Source organism: Mesitornis unicolor, unplaced genomic scaffold (genome assembly GCF_000695765.1).
Source record: "Mesitornis unicolor isolate BGI_N332 unplaced genomic scaffold, ASM69576v1 scaffold37988, whole genome shotgun sequence".
NCBI lineage: Eukaryota > Metazoa > Chordata > Aves > Mesitornithiformes > Mesitornithidae > Mesitornis > Mesitornis unicolor.
The window spans coordinates 1,348-18,933 of record NW_010200480.1 but is presented as its reverse complement, the minus strand read 5'-3'; the positions used below and the strand labels follow the sequence as shown (position 1 = coordinate 18,933).

Genomic DNA, 17,586 nt, shown 5'->3' with positions numbered 1-17,586 from the left:
TGTGCAGTTATTTAGGTGTGAGTTTTGTCTCCTAAACACATAAATGTACTCATTTAAATAAGATGTGGCAAATGTCACAACAGCAGCCTCTGGGAAGGGAGGGGGGTGTCTTGAAGAGCAAAACCTGGAACTCTGCAAGTTTTATTTTGCCTGGTAGGTTTATTTTAGGGTTGGCTTGGTGTTTTGGGTTCATTCTTGTTTGTTTGTTTTTTTACTCAGAATTGTTCACCAAAAGCTGAGCTCACAGAGCAGGGACCAGCACAGCTCTCCAGCAGTGAGGATTTGCTAACTCGTAAAATCTTTTATTGATAAAGGGCAAAGAGAGCTCACATTTGCAGTCACCGAAGTGCTTCAACCCTGACCAGTTCAAAACCACAGTAGCTGCTGCCTCACACCATTGAACAGCACAGGGAGCTGCAGTGAAATACTTCTAGAACATGTGCTGGGCACACAACAGATTTTATTGTTTTTAAAATGAACCAGAAACACCATAATTTGAGATGCAGCCCTGGATTTACCGTTTTGAGCTCAAGATCCTGACTTTGGTACAGGATATGAATGACTTCCATACCACCACACTCTAACGATGAAGGATGTTCACTTTATTATTATAAATTGGTTTATGTTCTTGTACTGCACATATAGCTATCTCCATGACAACAAAAAGGCACATCTATGTAGACATCCTGCACCTTCTGTGTCTGTTTTAATTATAATACAAGAATGATCCCTCTCTTCCCTAGAAATAAAAGCCTGGAGCTGGTTGTGTGCCAGATCCCTCTCCAGAGTGACAAAATACTTGAAACAGTAAAAATTTACATTTCTACAAACTCTAAAAATGACACAGTAATCTAAAGGGCCTGGGGCAAAGGGGCAGGTTAAAAGGTGCTTTGGCTCACCAAGTTCAATATTGCTTACAGGTTCATCCCAAAAGTGAGGAGCTTAAAGCAGTGTGTTCTCTCTGCTGCCTTTCTCCATGACCAGCCTGAAGATGAATGTTCCTATTTCAATCAAAATACAAAAGATTTGTACAAATACGGATTTCTTTTAAAATACCTCTACAATCCCATTCCCTTCATTCCCCCAAATTAAAGTAACCCTTGGTGTAATGAACTTTGCTACTGCTAAACCAGCAGAGGCACCAGCTTCCCCCTGCCCTTCCAGTTGGGGAAGAGATGGAGTTATTCTGGTCTTGTTAAAACAGATGAGAAACAGCGCAAACACTAAAGGAATGAGGTGCAGCCTCCCACAGGCAGTGGTGGAAATAAATACCAGCAGAGTTTTATAGGAACGTGAATATAAGTTTAAGGGTTTTATTATCAAAGTTCTGTAAAACAATTTCAGAAACTGTACATCAACATGGCACAGACTTTTGTCTTCTTTTACCTGCACAAAAGTAAGAGCTCTTCAGCTTCTGTAACTAAGGAAACAGCTTTGCCTAACTACTCTGCGTATAACATGGAATCACTGTGCATGAGGTTACTACTGCAGTGACAGGAACACAAATTCTTTAGTTTATACAACTTGAGAACAAGTAAAAAGTACATTATCAAGTAGACTTGCTTTTAAAAGCATACAAAGGTCGATTTTAAAATGCACTACCTTTTTGCCATGTGTTTAGCTCATTAGCAAATAAAACGACCTGGATTACGAAAACTGCACAAATCAACCTTTCATCATTGGGCAGGGATTTGTCACTTCCCGAGGCTTGAGAGGAAAAGTTCAGAACCACTGCTGCTCACCTGAGATGAGTTAAAAAAAGCCCTCAAAAAGGTCAGTGCATTTTAACTTTGTCAAAGCCAAATAAAAACCCACCAGGAAAAACAAAACAGAACAAAATAAACCAACCCAGCCACATGGCTTAAAAACAAAACAAAATCTGCCTCTATCAGAACGCGTATTTTCAGAGTATGTCTTTTTTTTTGTGTAGTCACACTTAAGACCCTTGCGTGGATCCACCGGGTGCCGGAGGAGCTGAGAACATGGAGGATGTTTCTGCCACAGTCAGCATGCAGTCAGTGCATTCCCTAGTCTGCTCTATTACTGCAATGAATCAAGTCTAGACACGCTATCGCAGGTGAGCTGAGTGACTACAGGAGATCAGACAACAAACAGTCCATGCCTGCTGGAGATGCATGCAGCTTTTCACCACATTAGTAAAAATGGCCTGGCTACGCCAGCCCTGGGCCGTGACAAGAATGGGTGCCCTTCTATAAAGCTTCTGCTGGGAGTTAGTATCAGGAGAGTTACAAACCATGTAGAGCTGAGAGCTAGATACATCTAGATTCAGGATTAACAAGTACAGCATAATAGAATCACACAGGAATGACACTGATGCATGTCTGCAGCCCTGCTCGCTGCAGAAGCCCAACTCAGTCACTCATGTCCATGTCCTCTTCATGGTGATCATCCCCATTGACTTTGGACTCTCTGCCTGAATCTCCACTGGTTTTCTCAGCCACAGACTCCTTTCCTTTCGGGGAGGATGAATCTGCCATTTTCTTCTCCTCCTTTTTCTCCTTCTCGCTGTCATAGCCTTGTTCTTCTTCGTCATAATCTCTTGTGACCTGCTTCGCCGAGATAAAACAACAAAAGTAAAACTTGCTATCAAAGGCCCCGCTGGGTCCAGGTTAATTCTACAGCAGGGGCAGTGAAGATAAAGAGGGTTTTAAACATACTTTCACATCTTTATCACTCTCAGATTTTCGTTCTCGATCCTTCTCTTTGTCTTTGCTTTTTTTCTTCTTGCTTGTTGACCGCTCCCTCTCATCTCTACTTCTCTCCTTGTCTTTATCCTTCTTTTTTTCCTTTTTATGTCTACAATGACAAAGTATGCAGAAGAATGAAAACCATGATCACGCCACTCCATAACAAGAACACAGACCGTGTCCAGCCAGCGTGCAGCCAAGATGCACCATATGCTTTCAGAAAATAACCAGACATCCTGATTTCTCAGCTCTGATACAAGCGGCAGCAGCAGAGATCCACTCTTACTCTCTCAAGAAGTCACCCTGTGGGCTAGGTGCAAGGAGCACACCAAAACCACTCTGCCCAGATCTCTGCCACGGTTCCCATCTGGGGAATTTTCCAGCCAGACGACCTTTTTTTCCCCCTACCAAGAGAACCACTGACCTTCTGGGAGACGGGGACCGGGACATTTTCCTTTTAGGAGACCTGGGCTTTTTAGGCGACCGTGATCCACTCCTGCTTCTTCTGCGTCGTCTTTCTCTGCAGGAAAGAGTTCAACGTAATTTTCAAAAAATTTTTAAACTACAAATCATCTGTAGCTCCCAAACCAGCACTGCCCAATAGGCAGTACATCTGTGTGACTCCAAAGGGATCTTTGCTCTGAGCATACTGCAAGTATGCTTGCAGGTGAGTCAGGTGTTTCCTGATCTACATCCCCCTTCATGAACAAACTGTTAACTTAGACTCTATTCGGGATACCAACTCTTTTTGCAAACAGAAAAAAACCAATTTGTTCTTGTTAATATTGCAAGTGCAGTTTGGAAGTTTTTTTTTTTACAAAAGAATGGCACACATTTTGCATAGATTTATGGCATTAACAGTGCCCTCAAAGCATCACGCTCTCTTCGGTAGAGTGCAAGCAAGAAGTGTTCCAAACACAAATAAAACCTCCAGAAAATTACAGTACTGGGGGGAAAAATAAAGCATCTTAGAGACATAGCTGGAGAGGATACGTGTTTGTGCACATACCCAATGCCTCTACAAAAGAATCACCATCCTGTTACATACAAGAATGTTTTTCCTATCAAAGCGGATAAAGCGCGCAGGAAACGGATGCCAAGGAATGCCTTGATGTTACTGTACCTGCTTGTGCTTCTTGATCGTCTGGTTGTGCTGTAGCTTTTGGGGGGAGTCTTTGACCGTTTCTTTTCTTTCTCTTCCTTCTTTTTATCCCTTTTAGTAAAACACAGATTTAAAGTTTAAGCCATTTTCAAACTACGCAAGTAGTATTCACTACTTCTGCTATGTAGATGTGAAGATGTGGTGACTCCATTGGATGGCATACACTGGTCATTATATTAACACAGTTACATTGTATTAACAGAAACAAAGATTAAAATCATCTACAGCAAAGTCAAAGAACAGCTTTTCTAGCCTCCGTGTACAAACAGCACATCTGCAGGTCTAGATGCTCACATCGCCTGCTTTCCAAAAACAGCTGCTGAGTGGTGCAGGTAACGGCTGCTGCATTTACAGACTCTTAGGAAAAGCATTTTATGTGGTTTTATGTAGCTGTGTGCATGTACAGGGCAAGTGTAATACAGTTCAAACAGATGCTACAAGAGATTGTTACTTTAAAAAGAGCCACCAGTTCATTTTGCCCTATGTTTTTGTTTGTTTGCAATTTTCTGGGTTCTTGTTGTGCGTGTTGGGTTTTTTTTTGTTTATTAAGCCCCAAAATGTAGTCATTTACTTTCTAGGAAATGGAATAGATTCACTGAAGCAGTTACCTGGTTTTGGATGTGCTCCTAGACCTTCTGCTTCTTTCTCTGGAATGAGATCTTCTTCGCCTTGGACTTTTAGATCGCCTCCTGCTTCTTGATTTTGAATGGGACCTTCTCCTCGATCTGCTTCTTGACCGTCTACCAGTAACACATTGAGCATCAGAGTCAAATATAAGAAGTTTTGATCTATTATTCATAATCTGTCTGCTCAGTGCTAACAGTCTTGAGGAAAGAGCAGAGGTTTAAGGAATGAGAACTGGGCAGCCTTCAATGGCTCAGGTGTTCACAGTGCCAAGGGCTGTGTAAAACCACGGCTCTGAGCTGAGGTGTTTCTTATCTGAGACAAAAGCAATTTACCAAGTCCAAACACTGCCAGAACAAGGTGTCCTGAAGTTCTTTCTGCAGTAATTAAAGGTATTTTTGAGGCTTTTTTTGCTGTCACCTTTCTCCCACCCTTTCTACAAAACAAGAGGTAGGCCTCCAGCTCAAACCACAGCCTCAGATTTATTCAGCCTATTTGCAGTGTTCCCTGTGGCAGCCTCCATGGGTGAAGCAGCACTTCCAAGGAGGAGTTTTGAAGGAACTGTTTCAGTTGTGTGCATTTTTTTAAAGCAAATATGCCAACTACCTGTGTCTAGATGAAGAAGGCGTCCTCCTCCTCCTCGAGCGGGACCTTGACCTTGAATGCCTTCGTTTTTCATCTTTTTTGTCTGGAGTTTAAGGAAAAAGAGAGTAAAAAAAATCCAATGTTGGTTCAGAATAAAAAAAAATATAAAAGGAAAGGAAGTTGAGCTTCACTCTACAGAGATAAAGAAAAACCTAAGGAATATCTTGATAGCTGAAGTTTAGGCTCATCTAAGCTTTCCCTCAAAAGATGACACCAAGAATGAACACATGACAGAGTCATGTAAGTGGCTTAAAACACAGCTTTATGCAAAACTGAAGTCAAAATTCAGAAAGATTTTTTAATTTAAGGCAAAGATAATCACTGCAGGGAAATGGGAAGTCTTGTTAAAATCTCAATCTCTGCCATTTTGTGAAAGGTTAATGAACCTCTCAAATTATTGTTTTGTATTTCCCACAAAGAGCCTCAAGCAAATCAATCAGCATATTTTTCTGGTATGATAAAACATCAGGAGCTAAAGTTATCAGAAGGGTGAAAAACTGTATTTTCAGTGCCCCAAGTTGCTGCTTCTCAGAGCTGGTGGATCTGACATTTGCAGGCAAACTGCTGTATCTTCTTCTAAAATTAAACCTACTGAAATAAGCTAAAAAAAATAATTACAAACTTCCACAGATTAGGAATTAAAAGAAATGAAAGCATTGCCAGAAAAAACATGATTAGGATGCCAAGTGGTTACACCACTTGCTGTTTCCAGGGAAATCAGAGCTGCAGTATGAACTTCAACCAGGGGAAGCTCAAGCGTTTGGCAATCTTCAAATCAAGTAAATTTTGGGGAAAACAGCAGATGATTAATTCCCTGCATCGTTCTGCATGCACACTGTAGGACAATTAAAAGCCTGTCAAAAATTAAGTCACTACCGAACAGAAAAGCATTAAGCCAGTATTTTGCAGAACATTAGCTTTTATCACACACTTCATCAAAACTCCATCTGGAGCTGAATGAGGTACTCTATGATTTAAATTACCTGGCTCGATAGCAGCAGAAATTAGTGACTGTGCTTCCCGTACTCTTTTCATCGCTTCTTCTATTTCTTTACTAGAGGTATCTGATTTCAGACTGGGCGAAACAAGACCTGCAGCTACGTGGTTCAACCTGGTAAACAAAAAAGCATTTTGGAAATTCGGTATTGATGAATCCAAGAAATCCACTGGCAGTTTGCAGCCTGTTCAAGTGACATCTAAGCGAATCATAATCTGCCTGTGTTTTGTCACCATTCAGGTTATCAGAAGAAGCTGTTTTTAGAAGCCACAATGAGAAGCCTACAAACAGCGATAAAACTTTAAGTTCAGAAAATATGAACTACAAGGTGGCTTTGAAGCCAAGCAAGCACACCCAATATACCCGACTGATCCTTATCTAGTCCTTTATATCAGGAACTTTGATCCTTTATCAGTAACTACTTTGTTCAGTCAGTAACGCATCCCCTGCTTACAGAAATGTCAATTTAAAATAGAGACTAATAAGCCAGAGAAGTATTAAAAGACGAAGATAGATCACACATAGCTTTATCCTCTGGTATAGATCAGATGGCTCTGACTTAATTTAAAACACTGCAAGACAGGTTTAGCAGAATTCCCTTTAGCCAGTACAGCAGCAGGACAAGCTCACACTGATCTGCTCTCACAAGGTGAAGTTGAAATAATTCTCTCCAAAGCCTCCTGCAGTTGCAGCACAAGGCCTTTCCGAGGCAGAGGTGGTTCCTTTGCATTGGGTACACTTTTCATCTACTAATCTAATAGCTTTTTTATAATGTTATATGCTGTCATCATCTTACTGCAATGTTATCAATAGCTTAACGGCATACTAACGCATTAAGGGCTACAATCCTTCCCTAGTTGCTGTCCCCATGCCACGCTACTTTGAACAAAATTATCTTTCTTTTGAATACTGAAATAAAAATGAGCAAATACTTAACCTTACTGTCATTTACTCCCTTTTCCTACCAAATAATAAGACATGCTTGCTTTTGTTACCTTCTGACAGTTCTAACTTACACGGACACTTTTATTACTGGCTTCTACAACAGTTGCTGGTCTCGGCTCATTCTCAACCATGGCCCTTTCCCCTCAGCCTTGCAGGACCTCAGGTGCCAGCTGCACCTCAATGTTACAGACACTGAAGTGACAAAAATGACATATGGAAAACTGACCTTAGTCTCTAGCAAAGTGAAATCCCAGAATTAATGTGTTATTCAAGGCAGATGCAAGGCAGAGTATTCTGAACTTCCTGACTGCTTCTTTCTACCACAGAAGAGTCTACACAAGGTCCCCAGACACTATTTTTCTCCAACCTTAATTAGATCCAGCAGGACAAAGACTGGATACTGGATCACAACAGATATTCCCAAAATCAAGTGTATTGCAACAAAAGTATTTGTAAACACTGATGCTTACTTTGGATCCACTGTGCTCATAAGTTTTAGTAGTTGATCTGCTGCAAGAGACTGTGAGGAATAAAGAAAAAAAAGTTAAAACCATGATGGAAGATGGGCACACAAGAAGATGATCTTTCTTGAGTGTACCCTCAGCAGCAAAAGCAAAAATTATCTACAGATGAAACCAAAACCAAGCAAAACACATCCCAAACAAGGTACAGACAAAAAGGCATACTCTTGTGTTTTAAAGACTTGTGGATGGTGGTGAGGGCATGAACACCACATTTCAGTGGTGCTTAGGTCCTTTTTTCCCCCAAAATGGCCAAACAAAGGCCCTTTCCTGGACAAAATCAAAGCACTGCAAAATAAAAATACACTTCTGGTATTCACAAGTTGTTTCTCTGTTACTTCAAGAGCACGGGGACCTCTTTAGAGAGCTAAGTTGCCTGTCCATGGGAAGTCCTCAATGTCAATTTATGAGCAACAAGCAAAAGCTTTTTACTCTAAAAATTCCACCAAAAATGTATTTTACAGCTCTCAGGCAAATCCAGATATTATTGCAATTGGTCACTTACAGTACCAGAGGTGTATTAACAAATTATTTAGTCCTCACTGGTTTTCTTTTTCACGGCTGGTTCAGAGGCAGCCGTGTGCTGAACCCAAACAGTTGGTTACGATAGCAGGTTCAATGGACAAAAGAAACAATCCTTCATCATATCCAATTTGTATTTTTCTAATATGCATTTATAATGGTTTTTTTGTTATTTCATTATGACCATTATTTGCTTGTTGCTACACAGGGCATGCATAAAGAAAAAGCTAAATGATGGATTTCTTAGCAATGCATTAAATTATTACAACTTCTTGTATCATGTAAAACGTTCTCTATACAGTATTTGGTTCTCATATCTCAAATACTCAATACTCACTATTCCTTAGCACTTAGTCGTTTTTTTACTCAGTTTTATAAACACTACAGTCTAACAAAGTCTCCTCAGTATTTGCTATACCCACAAAATTAAAAAGTCAAACTTTTTTTTTTTTACTGTAAGAAAGACAGATGCATAGATTGACAATGACACACATCTGAAATATCTCATTGCTAGTCCCAAATTATTTTTGAGATTCTTCTGGCATTTAATTTGATACTCCCACAGATACTCTTTATTCCAAATGTGCTCAGAAAAATCTATCACCAGATTTTGCAGACAGTGGCTGGTAAACTGATATAAATGAAAATTACTTTTAAAACAGAGAAGTGTAGCACAAGTGTTCATATATAATCCTGCTATGCCATGAAACAAAAGACTGTATCCTATAACAATCCTAAGAAGTTTAAAGAACCAGCAAACTGAGCAGACTACATCAAGCCAAGCCTTTAATAAAAAGCAGTATTCCCTAGTACTTCTTCAAACCTAAGTATGGCATCTCCATATATATATACACACATATATAAAATATATGATACGTACGTGTGTGTGTGTGTATATGGATATTTAATATATATATGGATATTTAATATACTGGTGAATACTAGGAGCATCACAAATGCAAGCCAAACTGCATGTGTGGTAGGGACAACAAAGGAAGTTTTAGCATGTGTAACATACCTGAGAGTTTAAGTTTGCTCCAGGAAGCCCAAGAGCAGCAAGGGCAGGATCAAGAGCAGGAGCTCCTAGAGCAGCTAAAGGAACAGCACCAATCTGCAACAAAGACAGCAACACACTCAAGTCGATAAAAAAGCTGCTAAATACGAGATTCCCAAGCATTAGACATGTGGAAATATGAACTGGGTTTTACTCAGGCTTCTAGCTGCAGGAAACATTACACTAAAGTCAGTGAGAGTATTTCAGTTTTCCTTATTCAGGTATTCCAAAGCTAGGTGAATGAAAGAGGTTTTTTCCTAAAAATATTCTAAAATGAAATTCTGTTCCCTCTGCATCCCAACAGGTAGGGAAAATAAAGAAGTAAATTAGGAAAGCGTTCCACTACATTCAAGAAATACTCTTTTCCCGAGTTAAACTGAAAATTCATTCATGATTCTCTGTTCTCTTAACAAGATATGTGCTTTGACTGAAATTTTTCCACGATGTATTACTCTTATTGTTCATCTTCCACACAAATTACTGTGTATTTAGATATCGAGCAAATAGGGGCTACAATTTTTTCCCTTCAATTGGAGGATTAACGGAAGGTATCTCCACAGCATGTCAGCTCCTTGAGTTTCATTAATTTAAAATCTATGAGATCTCTTCTGCTTGTCAACCTGGCTGTAAGCATACAAAGGATAAAAGAGGGAAGAGACATAAACACAGGGCCCCTGAAATATCAGCAGCATTGTATTAGGAAAAGTAATCTAGGCAACTCGTCACCATTTTGCCACAACTCCTATGAGACTAACAATCCATCAAGGTATAGAAACTAGAAAAGTCTAGGAACCAGCATTAGCACATCCATCTATTTGACCTGAAAACAACAAGAGAAAGTTAGAATTTAACAGAATACACCCGAGAGTTCCTCCTGACCCCAGTCCAAACAGGAGCCTACCTGAGAAAGAGGGTTGGGCGTAGGCAGGAGCCCACCTCCGGGCAGCAGACCTGCCACCGCGTTAGCTGGTGCCAAGAGAGACAAAGCCTTAGTCTCATCAGGAATAACTCCTGCAGAGAAACAGCCTCGCATTAGAGCACATTCCATTGCAAAGGCAGAAAATACACAAATACACCCAGAAAATGTCTCCCTGAAACACCACCTGAGTTTGGTGAAAGTACTTATGTTGGCTAAAATACAAAGCTTGATGGCTATTAATATTTATCATTAACTTTTTTGTCAGAAAGAAACTTCAATGTGTGAAAATTTGACTGTTCCTTTTTCTCTACAAATGGTTAAGTTTCTAGAGCAAAAAAATAGCACAATACACACTACTTTTTTGTTAACACTGCCAAGATTTCATCACCTGTACTCGATTTTTAAGTCATGAACCAAACGTAAGCAAGCACAGTCGGTTCTCCAGGGGTGTGCTCTCAACTTTCAAAAGCTGTTTTATGAACAACGACTCGTGTCGGCTGCTTCACTATAAAGCACACAGAAAAATCAAGATACACAAGACAAAAAAAGTTTGATTTAAGGGTTAATAATATGGTACAGTTCACTATGTTTTCTTTTACACCTACCATATAAATTTTGTAAAACTTAAGAGAAGGCATGGAAATATTTTTTGCTGAATCAAGCGTAGGGCTTTTGCTGACTTGTCAAATGGAAATGAAAGTCTCTGCAGATCTCCAAACACACGCTGTGTATGTCTGTCTGTGGGTGGATGGGTGCATACATACAGGATATGGCGGCACACTCCTTACCTGCGCAGTAAAATGCGTTTGTTCCAGTATGTGCCATGCTTATTGTATCAAGAATGCTGCTACATACTGCCATTTCAGAAGAAACTTCTGGCCCAAAATCTTGCAGCCAACTAAGACAAGGGTCTTACTTTACTGCCTGCTCTGCACATTTAATTTTAAGAGTCCTACTATGAAACAAGTAATTGTGTAGGTATTTCTATTCTATCCAACAGCAAAAGCCCTATACAGATGGATTAATTTGTTAATGTGCCCAAGCCCCCAAAATGAGAGTTCAATAAAACAGTTTTACTATATATTTGCAAATACCAGTAGTGTTTCTGCAATACACATTAAGAAACTGCATCTCATCATAAAACATACAATATGTACAGGGCACTTAAGAGAAACTGGATAAGCTGCAGAAGAAAACTGTTGGGTGGTATTTTCAGCAGGGCCTGGTATATAGTTCAGGCTGAACCAGGGAAAAGAACTGTAAAACACAACAACAAAAAAGAAAAACCACTGTTAAATAAAGGTAATGGTTCCTTCCACCTATACTGAGAAGTGCCGATAATATAAACAAATGTATAATACACAGCACTGTTATCTTGCTTGTGCCATTGAGCTGTCATCAATTTAGATACCCAAAGTTATGGAGGGAGAGGGGGGGAAAAAGGTCATTTAGATAAAGGGCATTAATGCATAAATATATTAACATACCTACAGAGAGATTATGGGGTAATTTTGCATGCAAAATTATGTCTCAGAAGATATTTATCAATTATATCTAAACATTTCAAATTAGTGCAACTACAACATTTCTGGCATCTAAATACAAATCCTCAGACTTATCTCGAGACACCTCATAGAATAGAAGATCTGCATCCATTAAAAAAAATCATGCATCCGATCCTCTAATTGTTTTTTAAAAAAGTATTTAGAAATAAATAAACTACAATTTTAAAAAGAGCAATGAGGCCCCTCACCAGTTAATTTTCATGCTTCAAGAGTTTTTTTTACTGCTGCTTTGTTAGAACCATGAAATACTGCATGAATGTGTAGAAATGAAAGAAAAAGAAACAGACAAAAGAAACAAACATTAACCAAAGAACCTAAATAACCCCCCAGCCACCTTTAATCTTAAGAGTTCCTTCCAAATCTAGGAATATCACAGTGAAAATTACAAATGCTAAACCTTACCGTAGACTTTGTGTATAGCTCTATAACACAAAGCAACAGCCAACACCAAAATGTCTGTGTTTGCTAAAACTGGAGTGCGCTTGTGATATAGGGGATAATTATTGCACTAAACAGACAATAAACATTTACTTTAGTGACAGGCAATATTAATACAGACTTAGCACAATAGAAAATAAAAGATACAAGGGCCCAGTTCAGTACAGTAGTTAAGCGTAGGCCTGGCTTTAAGCACACGAGCAATTCCACTATGGCTTTACAAATCTTGCTGTGCTGTGCTTAAACACCTTGTGGAATTGGGACCCTGGCAGTGTGCGGCTGCAGGGAGAACTGCACTGCAGACCAGGGACAAAAGCACAGCATTACCAAACCAGGGGATATAACTTCATCGGCTGAACATATCTCTTGTGATACGTCACAGCATTATGCCAAAAACATCAACATTGTGAATGGCTGGAACACAAGAACAGCCCATGAGGAATTCCTGGATTTAAACAGGCCCATTCAATATTCTACTTTATTCACTGGATTTTCTTTACACAATCTGAACCAAAACTACTGGGCAGATTTCTCTATGTGCCAGATTTATCCACCATCAAGCACAATGGACTCCGACTGACAAAGAGAAAAATGTTTTTATCCTTACTGGAAAAGTTAAACGCTAACATTCATCATCATGGGCCTTGGAGAGTATTTTGGTCCTAACTCGGCCAGACTGTTGCTTTAACACAAAGAGGAGGACAAGATGCCTTTCAGCTATGCTATTACACCCAAACTAGCAAAAGCAGACGCAACAGCTCAGTGGCAATTTCAGAGTCTGTTCTGTACTCCCAGAAAGCAGCATGGCTCAATGGTCACACTGCAGATTCCTACATTCTAGAAATTAAGTTTTCACATCTTTTTAAGTTTAAGGAACACAAAGATAAGAGAGCTCCCCAGGCCTCAAAAGACAGCCTACCGCATTACAGTGTCTTCGTTACAGGTCTGCATGTACCAAATTCATTACTGTAGCATGACTTAACCTGCAGAGGTTTTACTTAATTCAAGCGATCTGGGAAAATCCATTATTTCAGAAGTAAATCAAGAAACAGTACAATGGAAATCAGTTACTTCTAAAGCAAGTCTAGAAGAGTATAATAAGACTTCTGCAAGAAGAGGTGTCTTCTCAGCACTTTGTTTTTAAGGTAAGTTCCAAAAACCCTGCTCATTGCCTTTCAAATTACTGTAACACCCTAAAACGTAAAAATAAAAAGAAGAAGAGAAAATGTAGTTAACAAGTGGTTACACCAGGAAAACACTTGGGGACTTGAGTGCTTGCTGGCCTTTAGTTAATGTCTAGAATCCCCTGTAGCTGCAGAGGACCCACTGTTTTTCAGTCATCTGGAAGGGCTTTGCATTTGCCTTCTCCACTACAAAAATCACACACACAAATAACAGAGAGAAGAGTTTATTATTTAGTGAAATTCTATTAAATATATCAAGGATGAACAAGAAAACTTGGAATAAAAAGCTAGTACCAGTGCCCATTTGGCACCTCTTGGAAGATCTCACTTTCAAATTGAACCATAATTATTCAAACCCTTGGTATATTGAACCTCACATTGAGAGCGAGTGCCATTCTGGGGAAGTTCCCAATGAAATGCAGTGGCAGCGTATTGCAAAGAAATGTTAATCTGCTCTCCTGAGCACTCTCAGGAAGGGAGAAACCATTCTCATGAAGAGATTTATGCCTGTGTGGAAGTGGCAAATGCTTAATTATTAAGACAAAATTTCCTTAGAATACTGACCTGTTTGCATATGCCTGTTTAGGACAATGTCTCATTGAGACTGATAAAGAGCAAAATTTGCAAATAATAATGCCTAAAATGTTAATACTCTAAACTTAAAGACACACAAACCCAGTAAGAGGTAAACTTTCCACTTCCATTCAGTGTCACTAGATTTAAAAAAATTATTTAATACACTGGCCAATAGCAATATACCAAGGGTTTCAAAACGTTAATATCTTACATGTTTGACATTTTACTAATCCTCATTTTTGTGAGCTATACTGGAATAAAATGCCACCATACGGTGGCTTCATAGACCATTAAACAATCCACAAACCTTCTGCATATGGTACGACTATCAACGCTCTGTCAACGAATACAGTGTTTGTCAGATGCTGGGCCACAACTGCCGAGTCGGGATCATGGAACTTTACAAAACACACACGCGATGACACAGGCAAGGGAGAATCACTGGAAAAGAAAGAAATAAAGAAGTTATTTAGCTGGAAGCAAGACTGACAATATGAAATTTGTAACTTCTATTGCTTCCGCACTGTCACCAAACCAGGCAGTCACAGGACACTACGGGTTTACTGCTCCACACAAGAACAATTTCAGGTTTTGTATCAAACATCACTTTGTGTGACCACAGATAAGAAATTACACTGGATGAAGCCAATTCACTGGAAAATTGCAGAAAGAGTTTTATTGCCTTATTTGTAACCAGACATTAATTCTGGTACGCACAATGTATCTATGATGACCTAAATGCAAATTAGTGTTTGTGACCTGACTCTGAGAACGGCAGGAGACAAAGAAAAGCTTTGCTCAAAAAAGATTAAAAAAAGTTACCTATTACATATACCACTCAAGTTAACAAAACCAGTAGTTTCACACTCTTGTTTAGGCCCTGAAATTCCTGTAAAGGTAAATTAATCATGACCCTCATAATTTCATAAAAAAGCACCATGATTTTACTTATCAACACAGTGTCTGTCAGCAGAGCTGCATAAAAAACCCCAGACATGGAAAACCCAAGAGAATGCAGAAGTGGTGCATGTGCTGCTCAGTTCTGCCCTCAAGTACCGCAGGTACAAAAAGAGGTAGCTCTGAGAAATAGTCATTAATTCTTCATGACGAAGATCTACCTTTACGAACCAGATTCCCAGAAACAGGTACAAGCATGGCTCTTCAAAACGCACCGCACTACCAAAACATCTTACCTGGGTTGCAGAACCCAGTCTTTAAGCACTGAAAGTGCAGAGAGAGTTGTCAGAACTGGGAGTAAGGAGAGTGACAACATTAACGAGAGACATCCAAAATCTACTGCTAGTGCAAATGCCAAAAACTGTCTAACCTTCACCAAGCTCAGGCTCAGCCAAACATGCAAATTACACAAACTCAAGAATCACCCTAAACGTCTATCAGATCACTAATACACTTAATTTAACCTGATGTTAAAACCTAGATGGGAGCCAGCATGTTGCAGCTTTTAAAGATAAGCATTAGAAACATCCACTTCAATCAACATCTTGCAGATTTAGTAAGTTGTAGCAATGTAACACTGTAGCGATAAATAGCACAGAGAGAGATAAATTGAAACTATTAGCTCTTTTGTATCTATGAATACCCAGGAGCTTGCCAAAATGGTACCTTTTCTTAACCCCTTTGCATAGAAAGGTAAAACCCAAAGAAACGTTAGCACAGTGTTTAACAAAATCCCAGTCATAAAATTTTAAGAGTTATGGCATACCTGAATGGCATACTAATCCAAGTTCTAAAAAAATTAAATTTATTACATAAATGCAGTACAGTATTTTCAAACATTCTTAAAATGTCTGGAATAACATGGGAACATGAAACAGAGTAGATTTTGTTTATATACATGAGCACCACTACATACTGAACCGTACAGCTAGCCGAACCTACAAAAACAGCTGAAAATATGTAAGGTTATACTTACACAGCCTGACATTTAATATAAATCAGTGTATTTAATTTTAACAAATGTATTTCCAGTTGCTCTAACATTCAAGCTGTGGCTGAGCGAAATTCCTGCAGAACAGAATGTCCTCAACAGTTATCAAAAAAGGCCATAGTTATTCTAAATCACCAGAGATTGAAAAATTTAGTAATTCTATCTTTTAAACATCGTGCCAACAAATGCTGAGGCACACAGTGATTTTCTGTGCTTGGTGCCCAAACACTGTACCTGTTCTGAAGTACGACAGATGAACAGGGAAATCCAGCTCGTGTCATAACCTCTAATTACTCACTCCACCAAAGCTTCCTCATATTGCAAACTGCCTCTTAAATATTAAATCTGATTTTTAAAGGGATATTTCTGCCACTTATATAAATATTATTGCTGATGTAAAATCAGGCTGGAGCTAATAGACTGTCCACACAAGAGGTGATCTTCAACATATCCGTGTTCATTGGGTGGGAAGAAACAGAGTTAAAAAATCCCAACAACAAAACAAACTTTAAAAAAAACCAAACACAAAACCCCCAAAAAAGAACAAACTCATGTGCTTCACTTGGAAACAAGCTGCCGTCCTTTTCTCAGCTGACAACCACCAGTAGCAACGGCAAGTAATGCCGGTACTCTGACGGAAACCTTGTACAACTTCCATTGGCAGTTACTAGACAAGGCAAAAGATCTTGCAAATTATTATTGGGTATGCTCCCAATTTAATCAAGATCTAAATCTGTAGATTGTATTTTCCATCAGATGGGCTTTTTTCTTGGTAAATTCTCTGTTAAAAAAAATCTGACTGTATCATTCACAGCCAAAGAGCAAAACTAAAGAAGGTATTTGGCGCTCTATCAAATACCAGCGGCATAAGATCTTTTATGTCCGAGTTTCACAGCAGAAACCTAAGTTTTGATGGAAAGGCTGTTTTCATATGCTAAATAGAATATGCTGAAATCAGCTTACATATGTGTGTATACACACACTACTTTAAACAAACAAAAAGACAAGAACCAGAAGTAATGGAGTTGGGGAAAAGCAGAAGGAGCGAAGAAAGAGTTTGGGGAGGAAAGATGGAAGAAGTCACAGAGCTGGTTGTGGATTCAAGATGAAATATGAAGCAGCAGTATACATGAAACATTTAATAACTGATTTAAATAAACTGGGATAAGGAGATGGGTGAGGGGAGAGAAACAGAAATGTAGAGAAGCTCAGCAACACAAAGAAAATGAACCAAAACCACTTCAAAATAGGATGTTAAAAGTTAACCCCAGCCTGAAAAAAGTGTCTGGTCTAGGATCAACTGCACAACCTTTACATAGTTTTCAAAAATGCTATTTTTCCACCAAAATGCACACTCTAGAATGAGGATATATTATAATGTTCACTTCAACAGCTATTCAATATTTTCTATATCTAATATCTTATACGATCATCTGTGCAAGGCCTCTTTAGTTACACTGTATTTCCTGTTCCATATTAATATCTGCAGGGGCTTTTCTAGAGTTTTAACTTTTTTCATAAATACTAAAAATTTTTCACAACATCCCTGCAGGATGAAGTAGTACTGCCATCCCCTTTCATTTAGGGCTTTAAAATAATAATAATAAAAAAGGCTAAATGTTTAAAGTACTTTTTGGTTATCCAGTCTGAGAAGTTTGGCACCTGGGTTACTGGAGTTATTTACACCTCGTTGCCATTTCTCAGCACAGAGTCTTCTCCAACACAGCAGTAAGGGCAGTCAGCTCCATATTTTTCCATAATAAAAAAAAAATAACCCA

At 39.0% G+C, this 17,586-nt stretch overlaps 1 protein-coding gene across 1 annotated transcript; it reads right to left on the bottom strand.

Moving 5' to 3' along the window:
- Positions 1-2,116: 2,116 nt before the first annotated feature.
- Positions 2,117-14,301, bottom strand: SRSF11 (serine/arginine-rich splicing factor 11; the record flags this gene model as incomplete). Its single annotated transcript, XM_010189774.1, has 11 exons — positions 2,117-2,567; positions 2,679-2,817; positions 3,133-3,228; positions 3,832-3,921; positions 4,479-4,610; positions 5,101-5,182; positions 6,123-6,250; positions 7,552-7,601; positions 9,143-9,235; positions 10,080-10,189; positions 14,168-14,301. Coding segments are annotated over 11 exons (1,249 nt in total), but the record flags the coding sequence as incomplete, so codon positions are not given.
- Between the last annotated feature and the right edge of the window lie 3,285 nt (positions 14,302-17,586).